Source organism: Xenopus laevis, chromosome 8S (assembly GCF_017654675.1).
Source record: "Xenopus laevis strain J_2021 chromosome 8S, Xenopus_laevis_v10.1, whole genome shotgun sequence".
Classification (NCBI taxonomy): Eukaryota; Metazoa; Chordata; class Amphibia; order Anura; family Pipidae; genus Xenopus; species Xenopus laevis.
Window position 1 is genome coordinate 45,211,035 of NC_054386.1, and position 20,897 is coordinate 45,231,931.

The 20,897-nt window shown below is 37.8% G+C and overlaps 1 protein-coding gene across 1 annotated transcript in view; it reads left to right on the forward strand.

Annotated features, from left to right (window-relative positions):
• LOC108700041 (pappalysin-1) overlaps nt 1-20,897 on the forward strand; it is a 212,755-nt gene that overhangs the window by 32,889 nt on the left and 158,969 nt on the right. Inside the window, exon 3 of the mRNA XM_018232903.2 lies at nt 18,702-18,844. Coding sequence (XP_018088392.1) covers nt 18,702-18,844 — 143 coding nt within the window. The remainder of the gene's footprint in view (nt 1-18,701; nt 18,845-20,897) is intronic.

Consider the following 20,897-nt stretch of genomic DNA (forward strand, 5'->3'; position numbering starts at 1 on the left):
CTGGATAACAGATTTCCAGATAACCAAACTCATACCTGTTGTAAAATGACTTTAGATTTCTTTCTGCTCACAGTTTTGTAGTAGATACATTTTTTAAATAATTTTAATAACCGTTCTTGCTTTGTGTGCCTAGCTTTGCTGTCGTATATACAGCATAGTAAGCTTTCCAGTAGAATGAATGGGAAGCTTTTGAATTTAACTCAATATACAGTATAACCTTCCCTATTTGTAAACTTGTGGACCAGTGCCATCAGTTGCATTTTTTTTAAAAAATGTATAAAACAAATATAATAATATCAAGTATGGGATCCATTAGCCAGAAACCTGTTATCCAGAAAGTTTCCGAATTATGGAAATGCTGTCCCTCAGACTCCATTTTATCCAAATAATCATAATTTTTAAAAATGATTTGCTTTTTCTCTGTATTAATAAAACAGAACCTTGTACTTGATCCCAGCTAAGATATAATTAATCCTTATTGGAAGCAAAACCAGCCTACATTCCAGCATCAGGTGGGACTGTACACAGACATGTATAGTTATAACAATCATGTTGGCTCATTTTTTAAGACTGAAGTAACAGTCCGGTTATCAGATATCAGTCCACTTACCAGATATCTGTAATTCACACCAGAACCCTCTACTTAACCTGCCATTGAAAAGCTTTATTAACAAGAATATCATTTAATACAAACTTAGAACTGAATGCATCACCATTATAACAATATCTCACATAAGAATATTGCCAAACTATATGACCCATAGCAGGCTAACTGCTATGCTTCTGAGGAAGTGGCGAGATGCCACGAAACGCGTAAAGTGTGGGGGTTGTCATGTCCACATTTGTACTGCACGGATGATTTTACTATTACTTTTTCAATAAAGAAGGCGTGATTTTTCCAAACCACCTGTGTGCTCCATATTCCTAATCGTTGAAGCTATGCACATACGTCTGGATCCGGGGACACTTTATATGTTGTAGCACTGGTGGAACAGGACCCGTGGATGTATGAGGGTGAGTGCATGCGGATTGAAATTCACATTAACTGCTGTGCTAGCCACCCGCTACAGATGCATTGGATTTGCATGTACGACGACTAGGGTTGCCACCTGTCTGGATTTGACCCAGACAACATGATTTTCAAAAGGGCTTCCCGGGTTAAGACAGTCTGCCTGGTTTTCCAAATATGGAGAACCGGGCAGGATCTCCTTTTACTGACATGGCGATCAGGTAATAACTGATTATCTTGCTCCACCTGCAACGTCACTGGCCCGCCCCCTTCCCCGATCGTGGGCCATGGAAAGGTGAAAACCCTAAGGACAACCAAGATCCATATCCCCCGGATCCAGACCTGCAGTGAATTTCTCGACACCACATATACCAAGGCTCAGTGTCGGACTGGGACACCAGGGGCCCACCCAAAAACCTTAGACCAGGGGCCCACCATAAAACCTTAGACCAGGGGCCACTCTCAGTACTAATATTCTTCCTCTCCTCATTCAACCTCTATTCTTCTAGTTTGTTTTCTTTACATCATATAATCTATTATTCCATCTATTTAGACTCTTTGTTCTCATATAATAGGGAATGGCCATGAAATAGGCAAAAAGTTTAGCAGCATGAGGGCCCACTGACACTTTGGCCCACCTGGAGTTTTCCTGGTATCCCTGTGGGCCAGTCCGACACTGCCAAGGCTAAAAGTCTGCCCCCACTGCTCCCCGTTAACTATGACAAAACTGCTGCTACCTACATATCAATTGTACCAGGTGGGTGTTATGCTGCTCCATGCACGCTGACCTAAGCCTTAATCCAGCAGTCATCTCATGATCCTACAGGCCTTCCTGCTCCTAAGTAGCTTCTTGGTTCCATAAAATCTCCTCACCATCTTTTGTCAACTAGGGAAGTGGCCTGGGCTGATTGGGGTGTGCTGTGGGTGTATGCAGTAAAATGTACATTTGTACAATGAATATCATTTGCTTTTGTTTTATATTGGGTGCAATTTGGACTATATTCAGTATTCTGTTCTTTCAGTGACCTGTAAAAAGAGAAGGAAGCATGCAATTAATGTTAGAAAACCAAGGAGTACAGTGAAATGTAGTAAGAGCAAAGGCTAATGCAATACCTGGTAAATTGCAGTGATTATCCTAGAAACATTCTTCACTCTTATACAGTTCACATACATTTAAGTCCCCATAAACAGAGAGTTATAAAGTCAAAATTACTATAGCTAAGTGGCCTATTTAAGATTGCCCATGCTTTTAAGCACAAGTTTTCTTTAAGGAAATCCATGCGAGTTTCCTACGCTGGGTTTCAGCAGAAAAACCCTAGGCAATGTCTGTCATTTTGTCCAAATGGACTTTTGGCATGAAGAAAAACTACTGTAAGGTAGACTGTTTTATTGGAGGTTAGCATGGTACAGGTTACTGGAACCTGTTATCCACAATGCTAGTAATTTGGATCTTCATACCTTGTCTACTATAACATCATGTAAACATTTAATAAACCGGATAGGCTGGATTTACTTCCAATAAGGATTAATTATATCTTACATGGGATTATTTGTATAAAAGGGAGTCTATGGGAGACAGCCTTTCTGTAATTCAGAGCTTTCTCCCCCCCCCCGAGAACATTTTTTGTAAAAACATTGGTGGCAGGGGCCTACACGTGGCTTCAGCACTTCAACTTTGCCTCCTATTGTGACTTTGGGTCTTTTCGCCACTTCAGGACTTCAATTTCGACTGTTTCGTGACTTTTCGTGACTTTGGGTCTTTTCGCTGCTTCAGGGCTTCAATTTCAGCTGTTTTTCGTGACTTCTGGTCTTTTCGCCGGCTGTTTGGCTTTTCGGCACTTCCACATTTCGGCTGTTCTGGACTTCGGAAGGGCTGCGCGGCTTCACAATGTCAAGGGGGGCCCGGCTCTTTCAAAAAGTTCAGCACTGCCGCGCCCCCCTTCAGGCCCGGTACACTTGTGCCCTCTAGGGATGGGCACATTTTTTCGCTTTGTTTCGCCATGGAAATGACTCCCATAGACTTGTATGGTGGCGTGCATCAAAAAAAAAGACGCGCGTCAAAAAAATTTCGACAAAATATTTTTTGACGCCCATAGACTTTAATGGGCGTCGGCGACAATTCGAAATGAAACGGCTCAAATTCGCCCATCCCTAGTGCCCTGGTTTGTGTGTGTGTATATATATATATATCTGTCCTAATGTGGACCGAAACGTTGGACACTGATACAATGTAATACAAAGATAAAAGTTATTTTCACAAAGGGTGTGCCAGTTGGAAGATATTTTTTGTATACATTTTATAACAGAGCACCCCTACCATTAAAAATATACGGAGCCTTGGGGGGAAAATTACTAAAGGGCGAAGTGGCCATCGCTGGCGTAATTTCGCCAAGGAGATAGACTTGCGAAAGAGCATTACTACGCAAATTCACTAAGTATTTGATTTTACTGACCGTTACCTCTATCGCCAGACTTGCCTTCGCCGCCACAGACCAGGCGAACTGCAATAGATTAGATAGGAGTTCCTCAAAAAAAGTCCCAAAAAACGCTGGTGTTTTTTCCTATTTAAAGGGTGATAGACTGAAAAAGATTGTAACATTTTTTTGGGGTACCCTCCTTCCCCCCTACATTTGCTTACATATGGCACCTAAACTATTCTGTGGGCACATGTGTAGGGCATTATAACAACTTTATATAATTTTATTAAGGTTCCCTGGCCTTGTGTAATGTAATGTATTTGCTGCAGCATATACGGCCATTGTATTTTAACTGCACGCCGTATGCTAATTAGCCAATGCTAGCGTAACTTCGAACTGCTGTGCGTAATTTCGCCAACATTCGGTACCCTGTGCGCAACTTCGGATATTCGTGAATTGGCGTTGTCCAGGCGAATTTACACCTGGCGAAGTGTTGCGATGTGTGCAAAGCCATCGCTGGTGAATTTTCGCCAGTTAGTGAATTTGCCCCTTGGAGTGCGGATACTCACCTGGTTGCCTAACTGCTAGTTGATCCAGAAGAAGGCAAAAAAACCTTTCTCGAATTTGCTTCAGGGGGGATAAAAATTCCTTCTTGATTCCAAAGTCGGACTAGTCCGTGGATCAACTTGTACTATGAGTTGTCTTCCATAACCCTGTATTCCCTCTTGCTAAAAAGTCATCCAACCCCTTCTTAAAGCTATATAATGTATCAACCTGTTCCACTGATTCACTGAGAGAATTCCATATCTTCACAGCTCTCATTGTAAAAACTCCTTATAGCTAAGATTTTCCATACCTCCATTAAAGGTACAAGTGCCTTGGATATTGCAATGCATTATTGTTTTTTTACGGTTTTGATGGTATTATAGCCGTTACCTTTATTCCCCCACAATCTGCTACTGTTTTTTCATTGGTGGCTGGGCAGGTTAGGCAGATGAGACAGCCGCTGGCCGTGAGGTTTTCTTTACAAGTGAACTGAGCAGATTGTGGGGGAACACACTGACAGGCAAGGTAACAGCTATTATACCATCAAAACTGAACTGGACCCAAATACCGAGCCCTGAGGGACCCCACTAGAACCTCCCCCCCACTAAGAACCTTACTCGATATACCATTAACAACCACCCTCTGTACCCAATCCTGTCAGTTTCCTATCCATGTGCAAACGACTTTATTACGCCCAACAGACCTTAGTTTAGAAAGCAGACATTTGTGGGGCACGGTATCAAACACTTTAGTAAAATCCAAGTTGAGCATATCTACTGCCCACCCCCCACTGCCCAGCATCTTACTTACCTCATCATAAAAAACAATCTATATTGCTTTTTTTTTATTATTTTTTATTTGACTTCTGGGCTTAATTCAACAAGATATGGCCCTTCAATGTTAATGTTGAGCAGCGTTTAAAACGACAGTGAACCTAGTGCTTTTTTAAGCCTGTCTGGGGCAGATAGCAGTCCAACTGGGCAAAAGTCTGTTTAGTGACATATGGCCCACTGAAATGCTTTTAGAACAATGATTGCAACACACATGGCAGGAACAGCAGCCTTTAAACATAGCAATTTTTACTATAGAGTAGCTTTTTTTATGGTTTTGTTCATTCGGGTCACTGTTAATTTTTGAACACTGTGAACTACAACTGACCCACTTAAAATGGAAAATGAAAAGTTTTATGTTACAAACCCAGAGCCTGATCATTCAGACAAAGACAGCACTACTACAAATAGCCAGTAATATCAGTAAGAGTATTAGCATGTTTTTCACTGCAGATCATCTCTGGTTACATTTTTCCAAATTGCAAACATTTGAAATGAATCTTTGAGAGTTGAATGAGTTGGTTCCAGGAGCATTATCAGATACAGGTATGGGATCTGTTATCCAGAAACCCATTATCCAGAAAGCTCTGAATTACTCAATGGCTGTTTTCCCACAGACCATTTCTTTCAAATCCAAATTTTTAAAAAGGATTTTCCTTTTCTTCTATAATAATAAAACAGTGCCTTGTACTTGATCCAAACGAAGATATAATTAATCCTTATTGGAAGCTAAATCAGCTCATTGGGTTTATTTAATGTTTACATGATTTTCTAGTAGACTTAAAATATGAAGATCCAAATTACAGAGAGATGCGTTATCCAGAAAACCCCAGGTCCTGAGCATTATGGATTAAAGGTCCCATACCTGTATCTTAAAATATTCCTGTTTGGAAAAAAAATTATTGAAACTCTAGGGCAATATGAAAAATCTCATCTTTTAATTAACATAAGATTGGGACTGTTAAAAATCATATATATGAAAAATGTAATTTTAGTTAAAATCTAAAGTCCTTAGCTATAATGGCAAGAAACATTTGTGCTCTGTTGCTTATTGGTGGAATATTAACACTTTATTTCCTAGGATAACCTTGCTACTTTTCAAATTGCAAATGTTGCAGTCTCCCTTTCTACTCCTAAAGCCCCAGCCCTCCTCAATTTATTTTTTTGGCCTGGGGGAATATTGAGATGTGAGCCAGCAATGGAAGGCCTCCTGCCATTAAAACAACATATATCAAGAAGGGTTTGTGTTTTCCTTTAAAATCACAGAATAATGATCATCAGACTGCGTTTCCTGGCTATTTCCCAGCATTTGGAAGTTGCTGCAGAAAAATAGTTTATTGCAGCAAGCTAAAACGTATAGGAAATGCCATCTCATGTAACCATTCAGAACTCCAGAACTGTCCACTCAGCAGTTTTAACTTCATGCTATTTAGTAGCGCTGTGCACTTTTTTCAAGTTTGTGCTCAAGAGTTTCCATGCAGGTTTCTGGGTTTCTGTAAAACCGTGACATCCAACTTAGAATCTCGCAGCAGAAGGTGGCATACTACTGATCAAAAATTATCTCATTAAATGTGAAGGTGACTGGAATAATATAAACATTCAGGGGCAGATTTACTAAAGTGGTCGTTGCTAGCAAAAATTCAACAGAAATCCAATCCGCAGGGACATCGCCAATTCACTAACAGGCGCAGACGACAATACGTGGTTTTTTTTTGGGTTCAAATTGGGTTAACATTTTTTTTTTGGGTTCAAATTGACCTAAGCGTAAGATCACTAGCGTTCATTCACACTCAATCGCCAGGCGACTTTTCGTTCAGGCACGTGATCGTTGTTATGCAATGGGATTTTACAGAACGTTACCTCTTTTGCCAGAGTTGACTTCACCACCTCAGACCAGGCAAACTGCTGGAACTGCTAAAAATGCAATCTTATGTCACTTACATCATATCCTGTTTGCCGAAAATGCATTTGAAGTTGAAAAAATTTTGGCGACTTTTCCTTTTTTTAAGCGAGATTGCCTGCAAAAGTCCTAACTTGAACTTTTTTGGGTTAACATTTTTCCTCAGACATTTGAGGGCCATGGAACATTCATTTTACCGTGGGCTCATGTCTAGGACATTATATGGTGTAGTTTGTCTTTATTAAGGTTCCTTGGACATTTGTAATAAAAAGTGCTCACTTCAAGTATTTGCACCAACATCTCTAATAAACACATCCATACAACTTTAATATACCCGCCCTATTCAAATTGACCTTAGCGTAAGATCACTAGCGACTTTTCGCTAGGCATAAACCAGGGGTGTCCAAACTTTTGTCTTGCCGGGCCACATTGGAAAAAGATGAAATTGTCTGGGGCCACACATGAAATACACAAACACGTTTGATTTGTAAAAGTAAAGGAAATACACAGAAAATAACTACAATGCCATTTGGATAACCAGATGGAGCTATACACTGGAATATGGGACACCTGGATATTAAATAGACGTATTATTATATTATTATTACTAACTGGGCAATGGGCAGAGTCCCCCCTCCTCCTATATCCTTTGCGACATGACGTTTCCTGGGCCGCATTCATTTGCATCCTGGGCCGCATGTGGCCCTCGGGCCGCAGTTTGGACACCCCTGGCATAAACAAACGCTAGTGAGTCTTTGCTATGAAATACTCGCACTGAAGAATTATCGCTAGAGAAAAGACGCCAGCATTCGGCGGCCAGGACGCAACTTTGAATTTTAGTGTATTAGTGTAGTGGTAACAAATTTGCGCCTGGCGAAGTGGTGCGAATCGTTCACTGGGGACAATTCACCCTTTTGTGAATCTGCCCCATAGTCTCCAGTATTTACCTATGAAAAAACTGGCGAAGCCTTCTGAGCCGAAAATTCGCTCTTTAGTGAATTTGCCACAATGTGTGCAGGATTGCTCCCAAGCCCTCTGTGGTGCATTGTGCACCTTGCACAAATATTGGCTTGAAACACATGTGAATATAACTGCACCTCAAATAAATACAGAGAACACCCCTCTTTTGCAATTAAACAGGTACAAGTTCCCTTTTTCTACTAGTATATAATAAATCATTTACCACTAATCCATCACCTGTGTATCTTAGAAAACTTATATGGTGGGATGAAATTTCATTTATCTTTGTTACAGCGCAACTCCTAATTCTATTGCACTGCACTGAAGAACATAAACATAAGATATTTATAGATATGAAATGGAATGAAAGCAATGCTAAAGAATAGGACATTAGTTACATTATAATCAAATGATTACTTTGTACTATTTTGGAGACATGAGCTGTTTTTGTAGCCTGAATTGCATCACTGTGGAAAGCCACTAGGGACACTGTTTTGAAAAAATATTTGCAAAGAACTGACTTTGTGAGGTAGCAGAAACAACCAGAGTAATGTGTGTCTGTTTTCCATTGGAGTGTACTCCAGGGAAGGCCAGAATGATCTGGTACACATCCAACTCAATTTCTGCCCTCTTCTGGGAAATAAGGCCCCACAAAATATGAAAAGGAGCATTTAGAAATAAATGTTAGCAACATTTTAGCTTGTGAGACGAAGTATCTGCGAGACAGATCGGTAGAGTTGTATATGGGCCTCATGCTCTTAAACCCTTCCCCCCTTTGAATTATTTAAAAGGGGAATTCCCATGTTATTGCCATTTCTACAATAATGTGTAATATCAGAAAATATGTTTGCTATAACCCTCAGGGAAGCAGCATAGCTCTGGATCAAAGATCTGATGGCAATCCATAGCTCGTACTTGCTTAAAAAAAGTATACATATTTGTTAAAGGGGAACTCCACAAAAACATAACTTAAGCTTTTTGAAAAGTAAATATAATTTCAAGCAATTTTGCAATATACATCACCATCAATATACCATTTTAATGGTTTCTGACAGTTCTCTAAGACCAGCCCCCTGCTCTACTGCTGATCTCTCTGACTACTTTGCTGAGCTGGCTGACTACTGTTACTTTGTATCAACAGCCAGCTGTCCTCAGCCTGCATCGTCCAAACACCACAATTCCCTGCACACGTGATTTCAATAAGGAAAGAACATCACAGTGCAATGCATTTTGGGTTATGTAGTTCCTGCATGCTGTCTGTAAGCTGTTACAATTTGTAACTTCAGTGTTTAGTCCCTCCTTCCCTGCCAGGATTTCAAATGATGCAGCATAAGAAGAACATTTATTCTTACTTTTTGAAGAAACAGGTAAACGTGATGGATATATTAGGGGTTTCTGTGTTATGTGGCCTCTTCATCAAATTTTGGTTTGGAAGCCAGAATTCCCCTTTACGATAAGACTTTAGTATGTATTTTGTAAAATAAATGCAATTTAAAATTGTTAGAAGATGTCCAGTATGAAGATTCATGATCTTATATGATTATATGATCATCAGCTCTTAACAGTGATAAATAAAAGAAACACAGTGCAGAAGCCAATAGCAAAGTTTGCATTTTATTTTACAATAAATACATCTATGGACGTGGCTGAGAAATAATTCAGTAATTGGGACTGACCTTTCAGTCTCATTGATTAGTAACATTTTTAGATAGGGATGTTCAAGGCTGTAGTAGTTAAGGCTTCTTACACTGCCTGACCTTTAACTGAGAAGCAATGTATAGCAAGCATATTAGAGTTTATTGGACAGATTTATGAATCTTTACCATTCCCCACCCCTTTACCTGGGAAGATGATAGTTTACCAGGATACAGACTTTTTCACAGAACAAAGGTGCAGAATGCTATAATTGGGATCTTGATCCTGCTTGAGGGTGCTTCTGTGCCCCTTAGTGCTCTAGCACTTGCTTCCTGGGAAAAGTAAATAACCCCTGATGTACTGTATATTCGTTACAGCAGAGAAGGGCAACTAAGCTGATAAAAGGTTTGGAAAATCTTAGCTATGTTGAAAGACTGGCCAAGTTAAGGGTTGTTTGCACTGGAGAAGAGGTGCTAAAAGGGTGATATGATAATTGTATTAAATGATCCCCTTATATATTTTTAATCTATCTAATGCTTTATTTAACAGTATGGATGCACCGAATCCAGGATTCGGTTCGGGATTCGGCCAGGATTCGGCCTTTTTCAGCAGGATTCGCATTCGGGCGAATCCTTCTGCCCGGCCGAACCGAATCCGAATCCTGATTTATGCATATGCAAATTAGGGTTTCGGATTCAGTTCGGTATTTGGCCAAATCTTTCACAAAGGATTCGGGGGTTCGGCCGAATCCAAAATAGTGGATTCGGTGCATCGCTATTTAACAGTAGGTCTTTCCAGCTGGCACATGGTCACCCATTCTGATTAGAAAAACAAGGGTCCACCTAAATATTTGGAAGGGTTTTTTTTACAGTTAGAGCTGTGAAGATGTCGAATTCTCTCCCTAAATCAGTTGTACAGGCTGATACATTAGCTTTAAGAAGGGGTTGGATGGCAGCTGGTTGCTATGGTCCAAATTACCTTAGCAACTAGGGAATTGTTTGAAGGAGAGACTGGAATATGAATAGAAGAGTGTATAAACAGAAAGATAAGTAATACAAATAACAATAAGATTGTAGTGGATAACAGGTTTCCGGATAATGGATCCCATACCTGTATATATATTTTTATAGTAAAATTATTTGAAGGCTAATGACTTTAGACCCTTATGTGCTCAATTAACAGTATAATTATGTTGGAGCAGTCAGTATCGAGAGTATGCAACAAACCGAAATGTCAGTTATTTGGTGTAATACGATGAAACACTAAATTAAAATAGGTTTGATAGTAAACCATGGTACATACTGTTGCATTTGTAATACTGCACCAACAACTTGGTTAAGCTGAGCCATGCATACTCTTAGGGGGTTATTTATCAAAATCCGAAATTTTCTCACAATTTTCTGAATAACCCTCCCACAAAATCCACACAGATTTTCCCTGCCTATTAATCAATACATTTTCACAAAAATCTTTTGTGCACAAAAAGACTCAATAAAATTGTTAAAAAATTAGAATTGTCTGATTTTTTCTTATTTGTCGCTGAAAACTGAAACATCATCATGTTATTGAACAAAACCCAGTGCAGATCAGGATATCTAAGGGACATCTGCCATTGACTACATTAACTAGTCAGGTCCGAGTTGGAGTACTTTTCTATTCTGACTTTTAACACCATCAGGGTTTAATAAATATCTAAAAAATAATTTTTTTGTGTTTTTCCCCTTAAAAAGTGTGACCAGAAAAAAATCAGAATTTAATAAATAACTTCCTCTATTTATCTGCAACCTTTTTAATACTTAAACCATTTTTGGAGATTAGTGTGTGTTTGTGAAGCCATTCGTTTCTGTTGTTGCCTTCCTGGTTTCTGCTTTACAACACTTGTTGATGTCCCCTCTGACTGTAGTTGTTAAATGCTTTTATCTTAATTCCTATAAACACTTGGACATCATAAATTATGTCTTAGTTATGCCTCACAGAGTGGCCCTTAACACCTTTAATTATTATTATTTCTAATTCATTTAGGGTTATTTGATTATTGCTTTAATAAATATCTGGGTAATTAAGACCCCTCATTATTAAGGGGCAGATTTACTAAGCTCGAGTAAATAGTTCCAATCCAAAAATATTCGAATTTCGAAGTCATTTTTTGGGTACTTCGGCCATCGAATTGGTCAAATTCGATCGAATCGAATGATTCGAACGATTCGAAGTAAAAATCCTTTGACTCAATTCTTCGCCAAATAAAAGCTACAGAGTTGAATGTTAGCCTATGTGGACATTGTAGATAGGTTTTGGGCACTTTTTATGATCGAATAAAAATCATTTGATCGATCGCTTAAAATCGTTCGATTCAAACGATTTTATCGTTCAATCGAACGTTTTTTATTCGATCTTTTGATCGAACCTTTTGCACTAAAATCCTTCGAATTCGGTATTCGAATTCAAAGGATTTTACTTCAAGGGTCAAATTTGAGGGTTTTTTAACCCTCGAAATTCGACCCTTGATAAATCTGCCCCTAAGACTTGCTCTAACATTGCAGCCTTTTCCTTTTACAACAGGAACTAAACCTCTTTTCTGCATGTGGGGGTCTAAAACATACACCTACAATTAACTTTTTGCTTTGCGATTTGTTTGTTTTCTGCTATACTAATGTGTTGACCGGCACCCAGGTATTTGAGGACAGTTTAGAGTGCACCAGTTGTATGGGATTTATATATATATATATATATATATATATATATATATATATATATATATATATATATATATATATATATATATACACAAAATGCAGGGATTGACAGCACTCCAAGAAAATACATCAAGTCAATAATTCAAATGAAAGTGGAGATTTATTGGTGATCCAACGTTTTGGCTCCACACAGGAGCCTTCGTCAGGGAAGTGGGAGCCGAAACGTTGGATCACCAATAAATCTCCACTTTCATTTGAATTATTGACTTGATGTATTTTCCTTGGAGTGCTGTCAATCCCTGCATTTTTGGAGTGCTATCAATCCCTACATACTTCTCAGACTAGCACCCAGGTTTCTGCATACTAATGGTTGTACATTCCATTCTGTTTTATTATATTTATATATATATATATATATATATATATATATATATATATATATATATATATATATATATATATATATATATATATTTTGCATGATTTAAGTATTTTAAGAATTCATTGCTCACAGGCTGATGCCATGCCATGCCAGTCAGTGTGCTTCTAAGGAGGAGGAAATGGGATTGTATTGCCATTACTCCGAATGCAGAAGAAAGTCACTGAGTCACTGAGTCATCAGGTCGGGTACCCTCAAAATACCCGCAAAGCAGTCGGGTTCTGGGTACAAAATCTCTGATTCCCTGACCATGAGGGTAGTCCGAGGATAACCTGCCTCGGTAAATGTGCAGGATTGGTCTCACCGTCCTCCGTAGTTCTGTAGATGATTTTTCAGTACTATTCTGGAAGAATTGGCACAGGTTGACGTCACTTCTGATTTCACCTGGGTTCGGAAGGTAAGTATAAGTTAAAGGTTTCGGGTTGGGTAGTGGCTTTGGGTAGGGTGATGTGGCGGGTCATCAGTCAGTGGGTCTTGATCGAGCATGTGTCCTTCCAATTGGACCCATGCAAAACTCTACTGCAAGGTCCCACATTAAAAGCTGTATTTTTTTTTATTAAAACATCCATACCTCTTGTAAACGTATTTAAATATCTGAGCTTTCAATCATATATTGCCTGCTCTATGTTTAGAGACGAGGTAGTCGATTACTTCCATAAGTTTTCCATAGACTCCATTTTATCCAAATAATCCAAATTTTACAAAATTATTTCCTTTTTCTCGGTAATAATAAAATAGTACCTTGTAATTGATCCCAACCAAGATATAATTAATCCTTATTGAAACAAAACCAGCCTATTCGGTATATTTAGGGGCCGATTCACTAAGCTCGAGTGAAGGATTCGAATGAAAAAAATTCGAATTTCGAAGTATTTTTTGGGTACTTCGACCATCGAATTGGTTAAATTCATTCGAATACGAACGAAATCGAACGAATCGAACGAAAAATCGTTCGACTATTCGACCATTCGATAGTCGAAGTACTTTCCCTTTAAAAAAAACTTCGACCCCCTACTTCGGCAGATAAAACCTACCGAAGTCAATGTTAGCCTATGGGGAAGGTCCCCATAGGCTTGCTAAACTTTTTTTGATCGAAGGATTTTCCTTTGATCGTTGGATTAAAATCCTTCGAATCGTTCGATTCGAAGGATTTAATCATTCGATCGAACGAAAAATCCTTCGATCGATCGAACGAACGTTTAGCGCTAAATCCTTCGACTTCGATATTCGAAGTCGAAGGATTTCAATTCGAGGGTCGAATTTCGAAGTATTTTTAACTTCGAAATTCGACCCTTAGTGAATCTGCCCCTTTTCTAGTAGATTTAAGATACAAAGATACACATTACAGAAAGATCCATTATCCAGGAAAACCCCCGGTCCTGAGCAGTCTGGATAACAGGTCTCATACCTGTACTGTATATTAAAAATGTTGTTTACCCATCCATAAATTATGCAAAAATATTTTATTTTTCACACCCCTGTTTAACACTTTAGTGTTAAACTTCTCAGGGACACATGCTTATTAAAACAGAAGTAACTGTGGGTCCTAATTACAGTGGAATCGAAACTCAAAAATAAATATTAGGTAAAAACTGACTGAATAAGCTAAGGAAATGTGTGCACTAGTTATATATTTATTTTTATTTGATTCAAGTTTTGGGGTCAGTAACATTAGTTCGAATTTTAGTAGTTTGAGAATTTATTAGAGTAAAAAAAATTTACATACATTCGAAATTCGACCTTTGATAAATCTGCCCCTTAATGCCTACATGGTTATCTGGAAGACTTATGGTATGAAGATCCAAATTACAGAAAACACCAGATCCCGAGCGTTCTGGTCCCATTCCTGTAATAATAACTTTTTGAAGATCACTTGTGTTCAAGCATTAGAAACATCATATTCATCTATTGAATAGAAAGCAGTGAATAAACATTGTGCTTTCGAAAAGGTAGTTCTATGATGTAACGCCACGGGAAATTTTGCTTTGACTATACTACTGTAGTCTCTAAAATAAGACTTTGCTTTCATATACTGTAGAAGCAAGTTGATTTGTTGGCCATAATCCAATGAATTACCCTTTGCTTCCAATACACCTATTTTTGCGCATCTAGACTCTCCCTATTTTGGCAGGACTATACAAAGCAATAGGAATTAGTAACATGCATACTGTAAATGTATGTGGCTGGGACTCGACTTAGCCTAAAATGTGGTTGTATGTGGGTGATTGACAATTATCATTTGAAAGATGTATCATAAAATACGGTTGGACAGGTAGGAGAGAGGAGTTGTAATGTATTGAGATGCAAATGAAATGTTGGCAATAACCTTGTGACAGAGGCACAAAAACTGTTTCAGACAGCAATTAAGGAATTCAAGTACTCCTGATATTTTGTTTATACAATAACTTTGAATAAACCCATCTTTGTTGTTAGGGATACTGTTTCTTCACACTGATACAGCCCTCTGCACATAGATTATCTTGTTCTAGCCCAATACTTTACTTATGCTTTAGTTGCCATTTAAAACTTCATTAGCTTAGAGACTTCACAGTCAGTGTATTTGTAAGGTGAACAGCAGTCCACTTGTAAATCCTTTTTAATGGGGCTACAAACTGATGTGTAGGTCGTTAAAGAGCAAAAATAACAAACAGTAACTTAAAACACGATATTAGGTTTTCTTCATGTGTCTTTGTTTTGCTTCAATTGATTTCATTGGACTTCATTGTGCCGCAAAACAATGGTATATATTCCTGTGTCGCTCATATATAAAATTTCAGGGCTTCTACATACAGAATCTGTTCACAAATGCACATTTTAACGATTGATGCTTTATAAATATGCAATGCCTTTTATCCCAAAATATTTTATATTCTTTTCTCATAAAATTGACTCTCCTATATTTAAAGGACAAGGAAAGTCTAAAATAGAATAAGGCTAGAAATGCTGTATTTTGTATACTAAACATAAGCATGAACTTACTGCACCACAAAGCCTAATCAAACAAATGATTTATGCTTTTAAAGTTGGCCACAGGGGGCTGTCATCTTGTAACTTTGTTAAACATCTTGGCCTGAGCCTGACCCTGCACATGCTCAGTGTGGTCTGGGCTGCTTAGGGATCGTCATAAACAAATTCTGCATGGCTTGGAAGTAAGGCGGGAGCTCCCCCTGCTGTTCATTAAGTATGATTGTTTCCCTGCTCAGCAGTTAGGGACCATCTGACAATTCCTATCCACAGCAGTAAATTAAGGAGAGAATTTCACTGCATACAGGTTTCTTATAAAAACGGTACACATTTTTTAATTAAAGTATATTGGAAAGAGGTTTCTTTTTCATCAAAGAAAGTAAAAATGGGATTTTATTTTTTTGCCTTTCCTTGTCCTTTAACACATCTTCTAAATGTTATCTGTAGGAGGTCTATGCTTTATCCTTTCAAATCCTTAATTGGAGAAAAGAGACTGCTTACTCCACTGTACCCTTAGATGCTAAATAGACTAATACTGGACTATTACCACCTTTTTACCCAGTCTGTTTTGCCACAAAAACTCTGTATTTTAATTGGGAGACACAACACCATCTGCTGTTCTCGGAGGGTGCACATCTCTTCTCTACAACCCTTTGGTGGGTGCAAAACATCTGCTTTTTAGACAGATAAAGTGTAAGGGCCCAGTGACAGAGGAAATGTCAGGCTTTTCACTGCATTATTGTTTGAAAATTCTCTCTGCTGTAGTTTAAAAGTTTCAAGATATTGTTCTTTCTAATAGCAGGTTGACAACTATCTCTGTTGACGCCTTATCCTTTATAAACATTGAACTATTTTTACTATTGTTTTAATATTTTACTATACGTTTTACTATCATTGGCTGTGACCTTTGGTTGTTCTATCCACTGTGGGTTATAGGAAATTCAATCTTAATGTGGTTTCTTTCAGGACTGCAGCTAATTTTTATGGTTTGAGGTTAGATTTGAAAAACTAGGTAATGACTGCTAGACTGAAGATCAGTAGTTTCTGGGACATCCCTTTTAAATAATGTAGGTTCCATGTTTCATCAAGTAAATAGACCAGCTTTGCTTGTGTGTTGTCTTGAAGAGTATGTCAATACTTCTAGCTGTAGAGATAAGTCAAATAAACTGTTTGTCTTGAACACAATTCACCAGTCTTCCAACTGGCTTTCTCAATTCAGAATTTTGAATTGATTCTGAATTGAGAAAGCCAGTTGGATGACTGGTGATATTTTTCTTACTCAAAATGCATTAAAGTCAGTGGTTGTTTTTACTTATGGAAACTTTTTTGTCCAAATTCATTACAGTCAATGGGTGTTTTTTTATTTATAATGTTTTTTTGTCCTAATGCATTAGTCAATGGGCTTTTTTCTTATTGGCATTTTTTCTCTGCAAATATTTTACAAAAAAATTTGCACCTGGCGGAATTTTGAATTTTGCAGCGGATTCATGGCTGGTGAATAAATTTGCCATGAACCCATAGTAGAACTTACTCTTCCATCATCCTTTATTTTTCTTCTTTTAATATGAATTTTGAATACGGATGCACCGAATCCACTATTTGGGATTTGGCCGAATCCCCGAATCCTTGGTGAAAGATTCGGCTGAATACGGAACCAAATCCAAATCCTAATTTGCATATGCAAATTAGGCAGGAAAGGAAAATGGGAAAAATTCTTCTTTTGTGATGAAAACTCATGTGATTTCCCTACCCGCCCCTAATTTACATATGCAAATTAAGATTCGGATTCCGTTCGGCCAGGCACAAGGATTTGGTTGAATCCGAATACTACTGAAAAAGGCCGAATACCAAACCAAATCCTGGATTCGGTGCATCCCTAATTTTAAAACATCCGCGGCAATACTGCTAAGAGTCTACATGCAGTGTAGGGTGTAGTGAAAAATTCAAAACATATTTAAAGCATATACTGAAAATAAAAATGCTTGTGCTGTTTTGTAAAATACAGTAAACTGCATTATGGACTAATTTATGGACAAATTCATAATTTGTGCAGCAAAGGCAGAGACCAAATGAAAAGTGACATTTCTTACAAATTGAATTGAATTTGAATGCCACTTGTCATCGAGTCGGTCCCAGACACTTATTATGCAGTAGAGCCTTCTGATATGTCTAACTTTAAAATTATTAATTGCATTATCTAAGCAGGACATTAAGCAAGACACCTATGCTCTAGAAAATGACTTTTTATTTAGCTGTTGGTTTATAACTCATTTATTAAAAGTATGGGTAGCAATCATTTTATAAATTATTTGCTAGTACAGGCATGGGACCCATTATCCAGAAACCCATTATCCAGAAACCCCTTATCAGGAAACTCCGAATTACAGAAAGGCTGTTTAACATAGGCTTTTTTTTTATCTTTTTATCCAAATAATCCAAATCTTTAACATATTATTTCCTTTTTCTCTGTTATAATAAAGCAGTACCTTGTACTTGATCCAAACTAAGATATAATTAATCCTTATTGAAAGCAAAGCCAGCCTGTTTGGGTTTATCAAATGTTTACATGATTTTCTAGTAGACTTAAGGGATGAAGGTCCAAATCTGGAAACCCCAGGTCCCGAACATTCTGGATAACAAGTCCCATACCTGTATTATGGTACATTTAGATTAGATTGTACATTAACTCATAATTTAAATATGTTATATAAAAATGTTTTATACTAATAGCTAATTATTTGTTAGTTGAGAGGTGCACCTAACAGTTTTTTTTAACATTGTCAAGAAGAGTGCACTACCTACACTACCTCCTACACACTTGGTAATTTCAGAAAAAGGTACAGAAATTTTATTTTATATATATATATATATATATATATACACAAAATGCAGGGATTGACAGCACTCCAAGGAAATACATTAAGTCAATAATTCAAATGAAAGTGGAGATTCGTCAGGGAAAGACGAATCTCCACTTTCATTTGAATTATTGACTTGATGTATTTCCTTGGAGTGCTGTCAATCCCTGCATTTTGTCTACATACTTCTCAGACTAGCACCCAGGTTTCTGCATACTAATGGTTGTGCATTCCATTCTGTTTGATTATATATATATATATATATATATATATATATATATATATATATCTATATATATCTTTTTGGAAAGACTTATGGCCTGATATTGAATATACAGTAGTGTGAAATAATGCTGAATTAGAAGATTGTTCATTAGTATTAAGGTTCGTACATTATAAATATTTTATATGCAAAAGGATAAATTCATGAAATAACATTTGTCATCACAGGGCTTATTTGGATGTGAATGAGATGAAGAACCGTCTAAACTTAACTGGATCAACTCAGCTCAACATATTCTTTGCAAATTCATCAGAAGAGCTAGCTGGTGTGGCCACCTGGCCCTGGGACAAGGAGGTTCTAACACACCTAGGTAAGGCTGTAACCCAACTTTAACATACCCTTTCTTGTAATCCTGTTTAGAATGTGTTACATAGTAACAGGTTTAATAAAGAAGCATGTCCACTGAGTTCAACCTTTTATGCCTAACTGCTGGTTGATTTGGATTACTAGTTACTAACAAAATAAAAGTGCCCTCTGCATTGCCCAATTTATTGATGCTCTTATTCAGACACATGGACATAATTACTATTGGCCCGTCTCTTTTTACCTTGAGCCAACATTTTGTGCAGTTTGTGTGCTCTCTTAGAGATCACCTGGGAGGATAAAACTGCTCTAAATGTGACAGGAAGAGATGTTGCGGTTATTGGCTTATGAAACTTAGTATGTATGCATGCTCTTGCTATGGTATATGTGTGTGAGCACAGTGAATTATATAAACTAGGAAGCATATATATATATATATATATTTTTTTTTTTTTCTATTTGTATACATTGGTTTTCTGTGCACTGGGGCAGCCACAAGGTAGCTTAATGGAAAGTGGTGCTGTGGACTCTGCGACAAAGCACTAAGTAAGGGAAATAATTTGGGTGTCATGGGTGTTGAAGAGTGGGAAGAGACTGTGTCTCCTAATTATAGGTATAGGACAATTAAGCTGTATTTGCTATGTCTATATCACACTGCAGTATAGACCAATTATTCCCAGCTTGGAATTATTCTACATTGGAGTGTCCTAGGTGCCACCTACATTAAGCTTCCCTTCTTTATATGATATGGTATTGCTCTTTTCTGCAAGAGGTCCTCTGCACTCAACCCATTATCAATATATTTAAGACAGAGACATTTTGTGCATACTGCTACTAAAAAATGCCTTACCCTTTAAACAACACAGGGATTGTTTGTCCATAAATTTAAGCTGGCCAACTACGTCAAAGTCATCCCATATCTGGCCAGTCCTACGCTTAATTTTCATCTGATTCATTAAGAATTCAATTGCTTAATTATACATTTTACAAAGGGACTAAGTTTTACCTGCAACTTACTAGCTGCTTTCAAAGTAAAACTCCCAAACTTGGCTGCCCTTTTATTAGACACCAGTGGGATCACCTGACTATAGCTGGGAGGGGTGAGAGCTACAACATGGAGCTGGTCACTGCTCCTGTATAACTATAACAAACAAGGGCAAGTTGTGCTCACCACTATTTTTTAAAACCATTAGGCGGGGGTGCAATGAGGGTGTGACCACAAAATACATATAGTCAACTACAAGAGGTCCTCTGCACTCAACCCATTATCAATATATTTAAGACAGAGACATTTTGTGCATACTGCTACTAAAAAATGCCTTACCCTTTAAACAACACAGGGATTGTTTGTCCATATATTGCAATATATTTAAGCTGGCCAACTACGTCAAAGTCATCCCATATCTGGCCAGTCCTACGCTTAATTTTCATCTGATTCATTAAGAATTCAATTGCTTAATTATACATTTTACAAAGGGACTAAGTTTTACCTGCAACTTACTAGCTGCTTTCAAAGTAAAACTCCCAAACTTGGCTGCCCTTTTATTAGACACCAGTGGGATCACCTGACTATAGCTGGGAGGGGTGGGAGCTACAACATGGAGCTGGTCACTGCTCCTGTATAACTATAACAAACAAGGGAAAGTTGTGCTCACCACTATTTTTTAAAACCATTAGGCGGGGTTGCAATGAGGGTGTGACCACAAAATACATATAGTCAACTACAAGAGGTCCTCTGCACTCAACCCATTATCAATATATTTAAGACAGAGACATTTTGTGCATACTGCTACTAAAAAATGCCTTACCCTTTAAACAACACAGGGATTGTTTGTCCATATATTGCAATATATTTAAGCTGGCCAACTACGTCAAAGTCATCCCATATCTGGCCAGTCCTACGCTTAATTTTCATCTGATTCATTAAGAATTCAATTGCTTAATTATACATTTTACAAAGGGACTAAGTTTTACCTGCAACTTACTAGCTGCTTTCAAAGTAAAACTCCCAAACTTGGCTGCCCTTTTATTAGACACCAGTGGGATCACCTGACTATAGC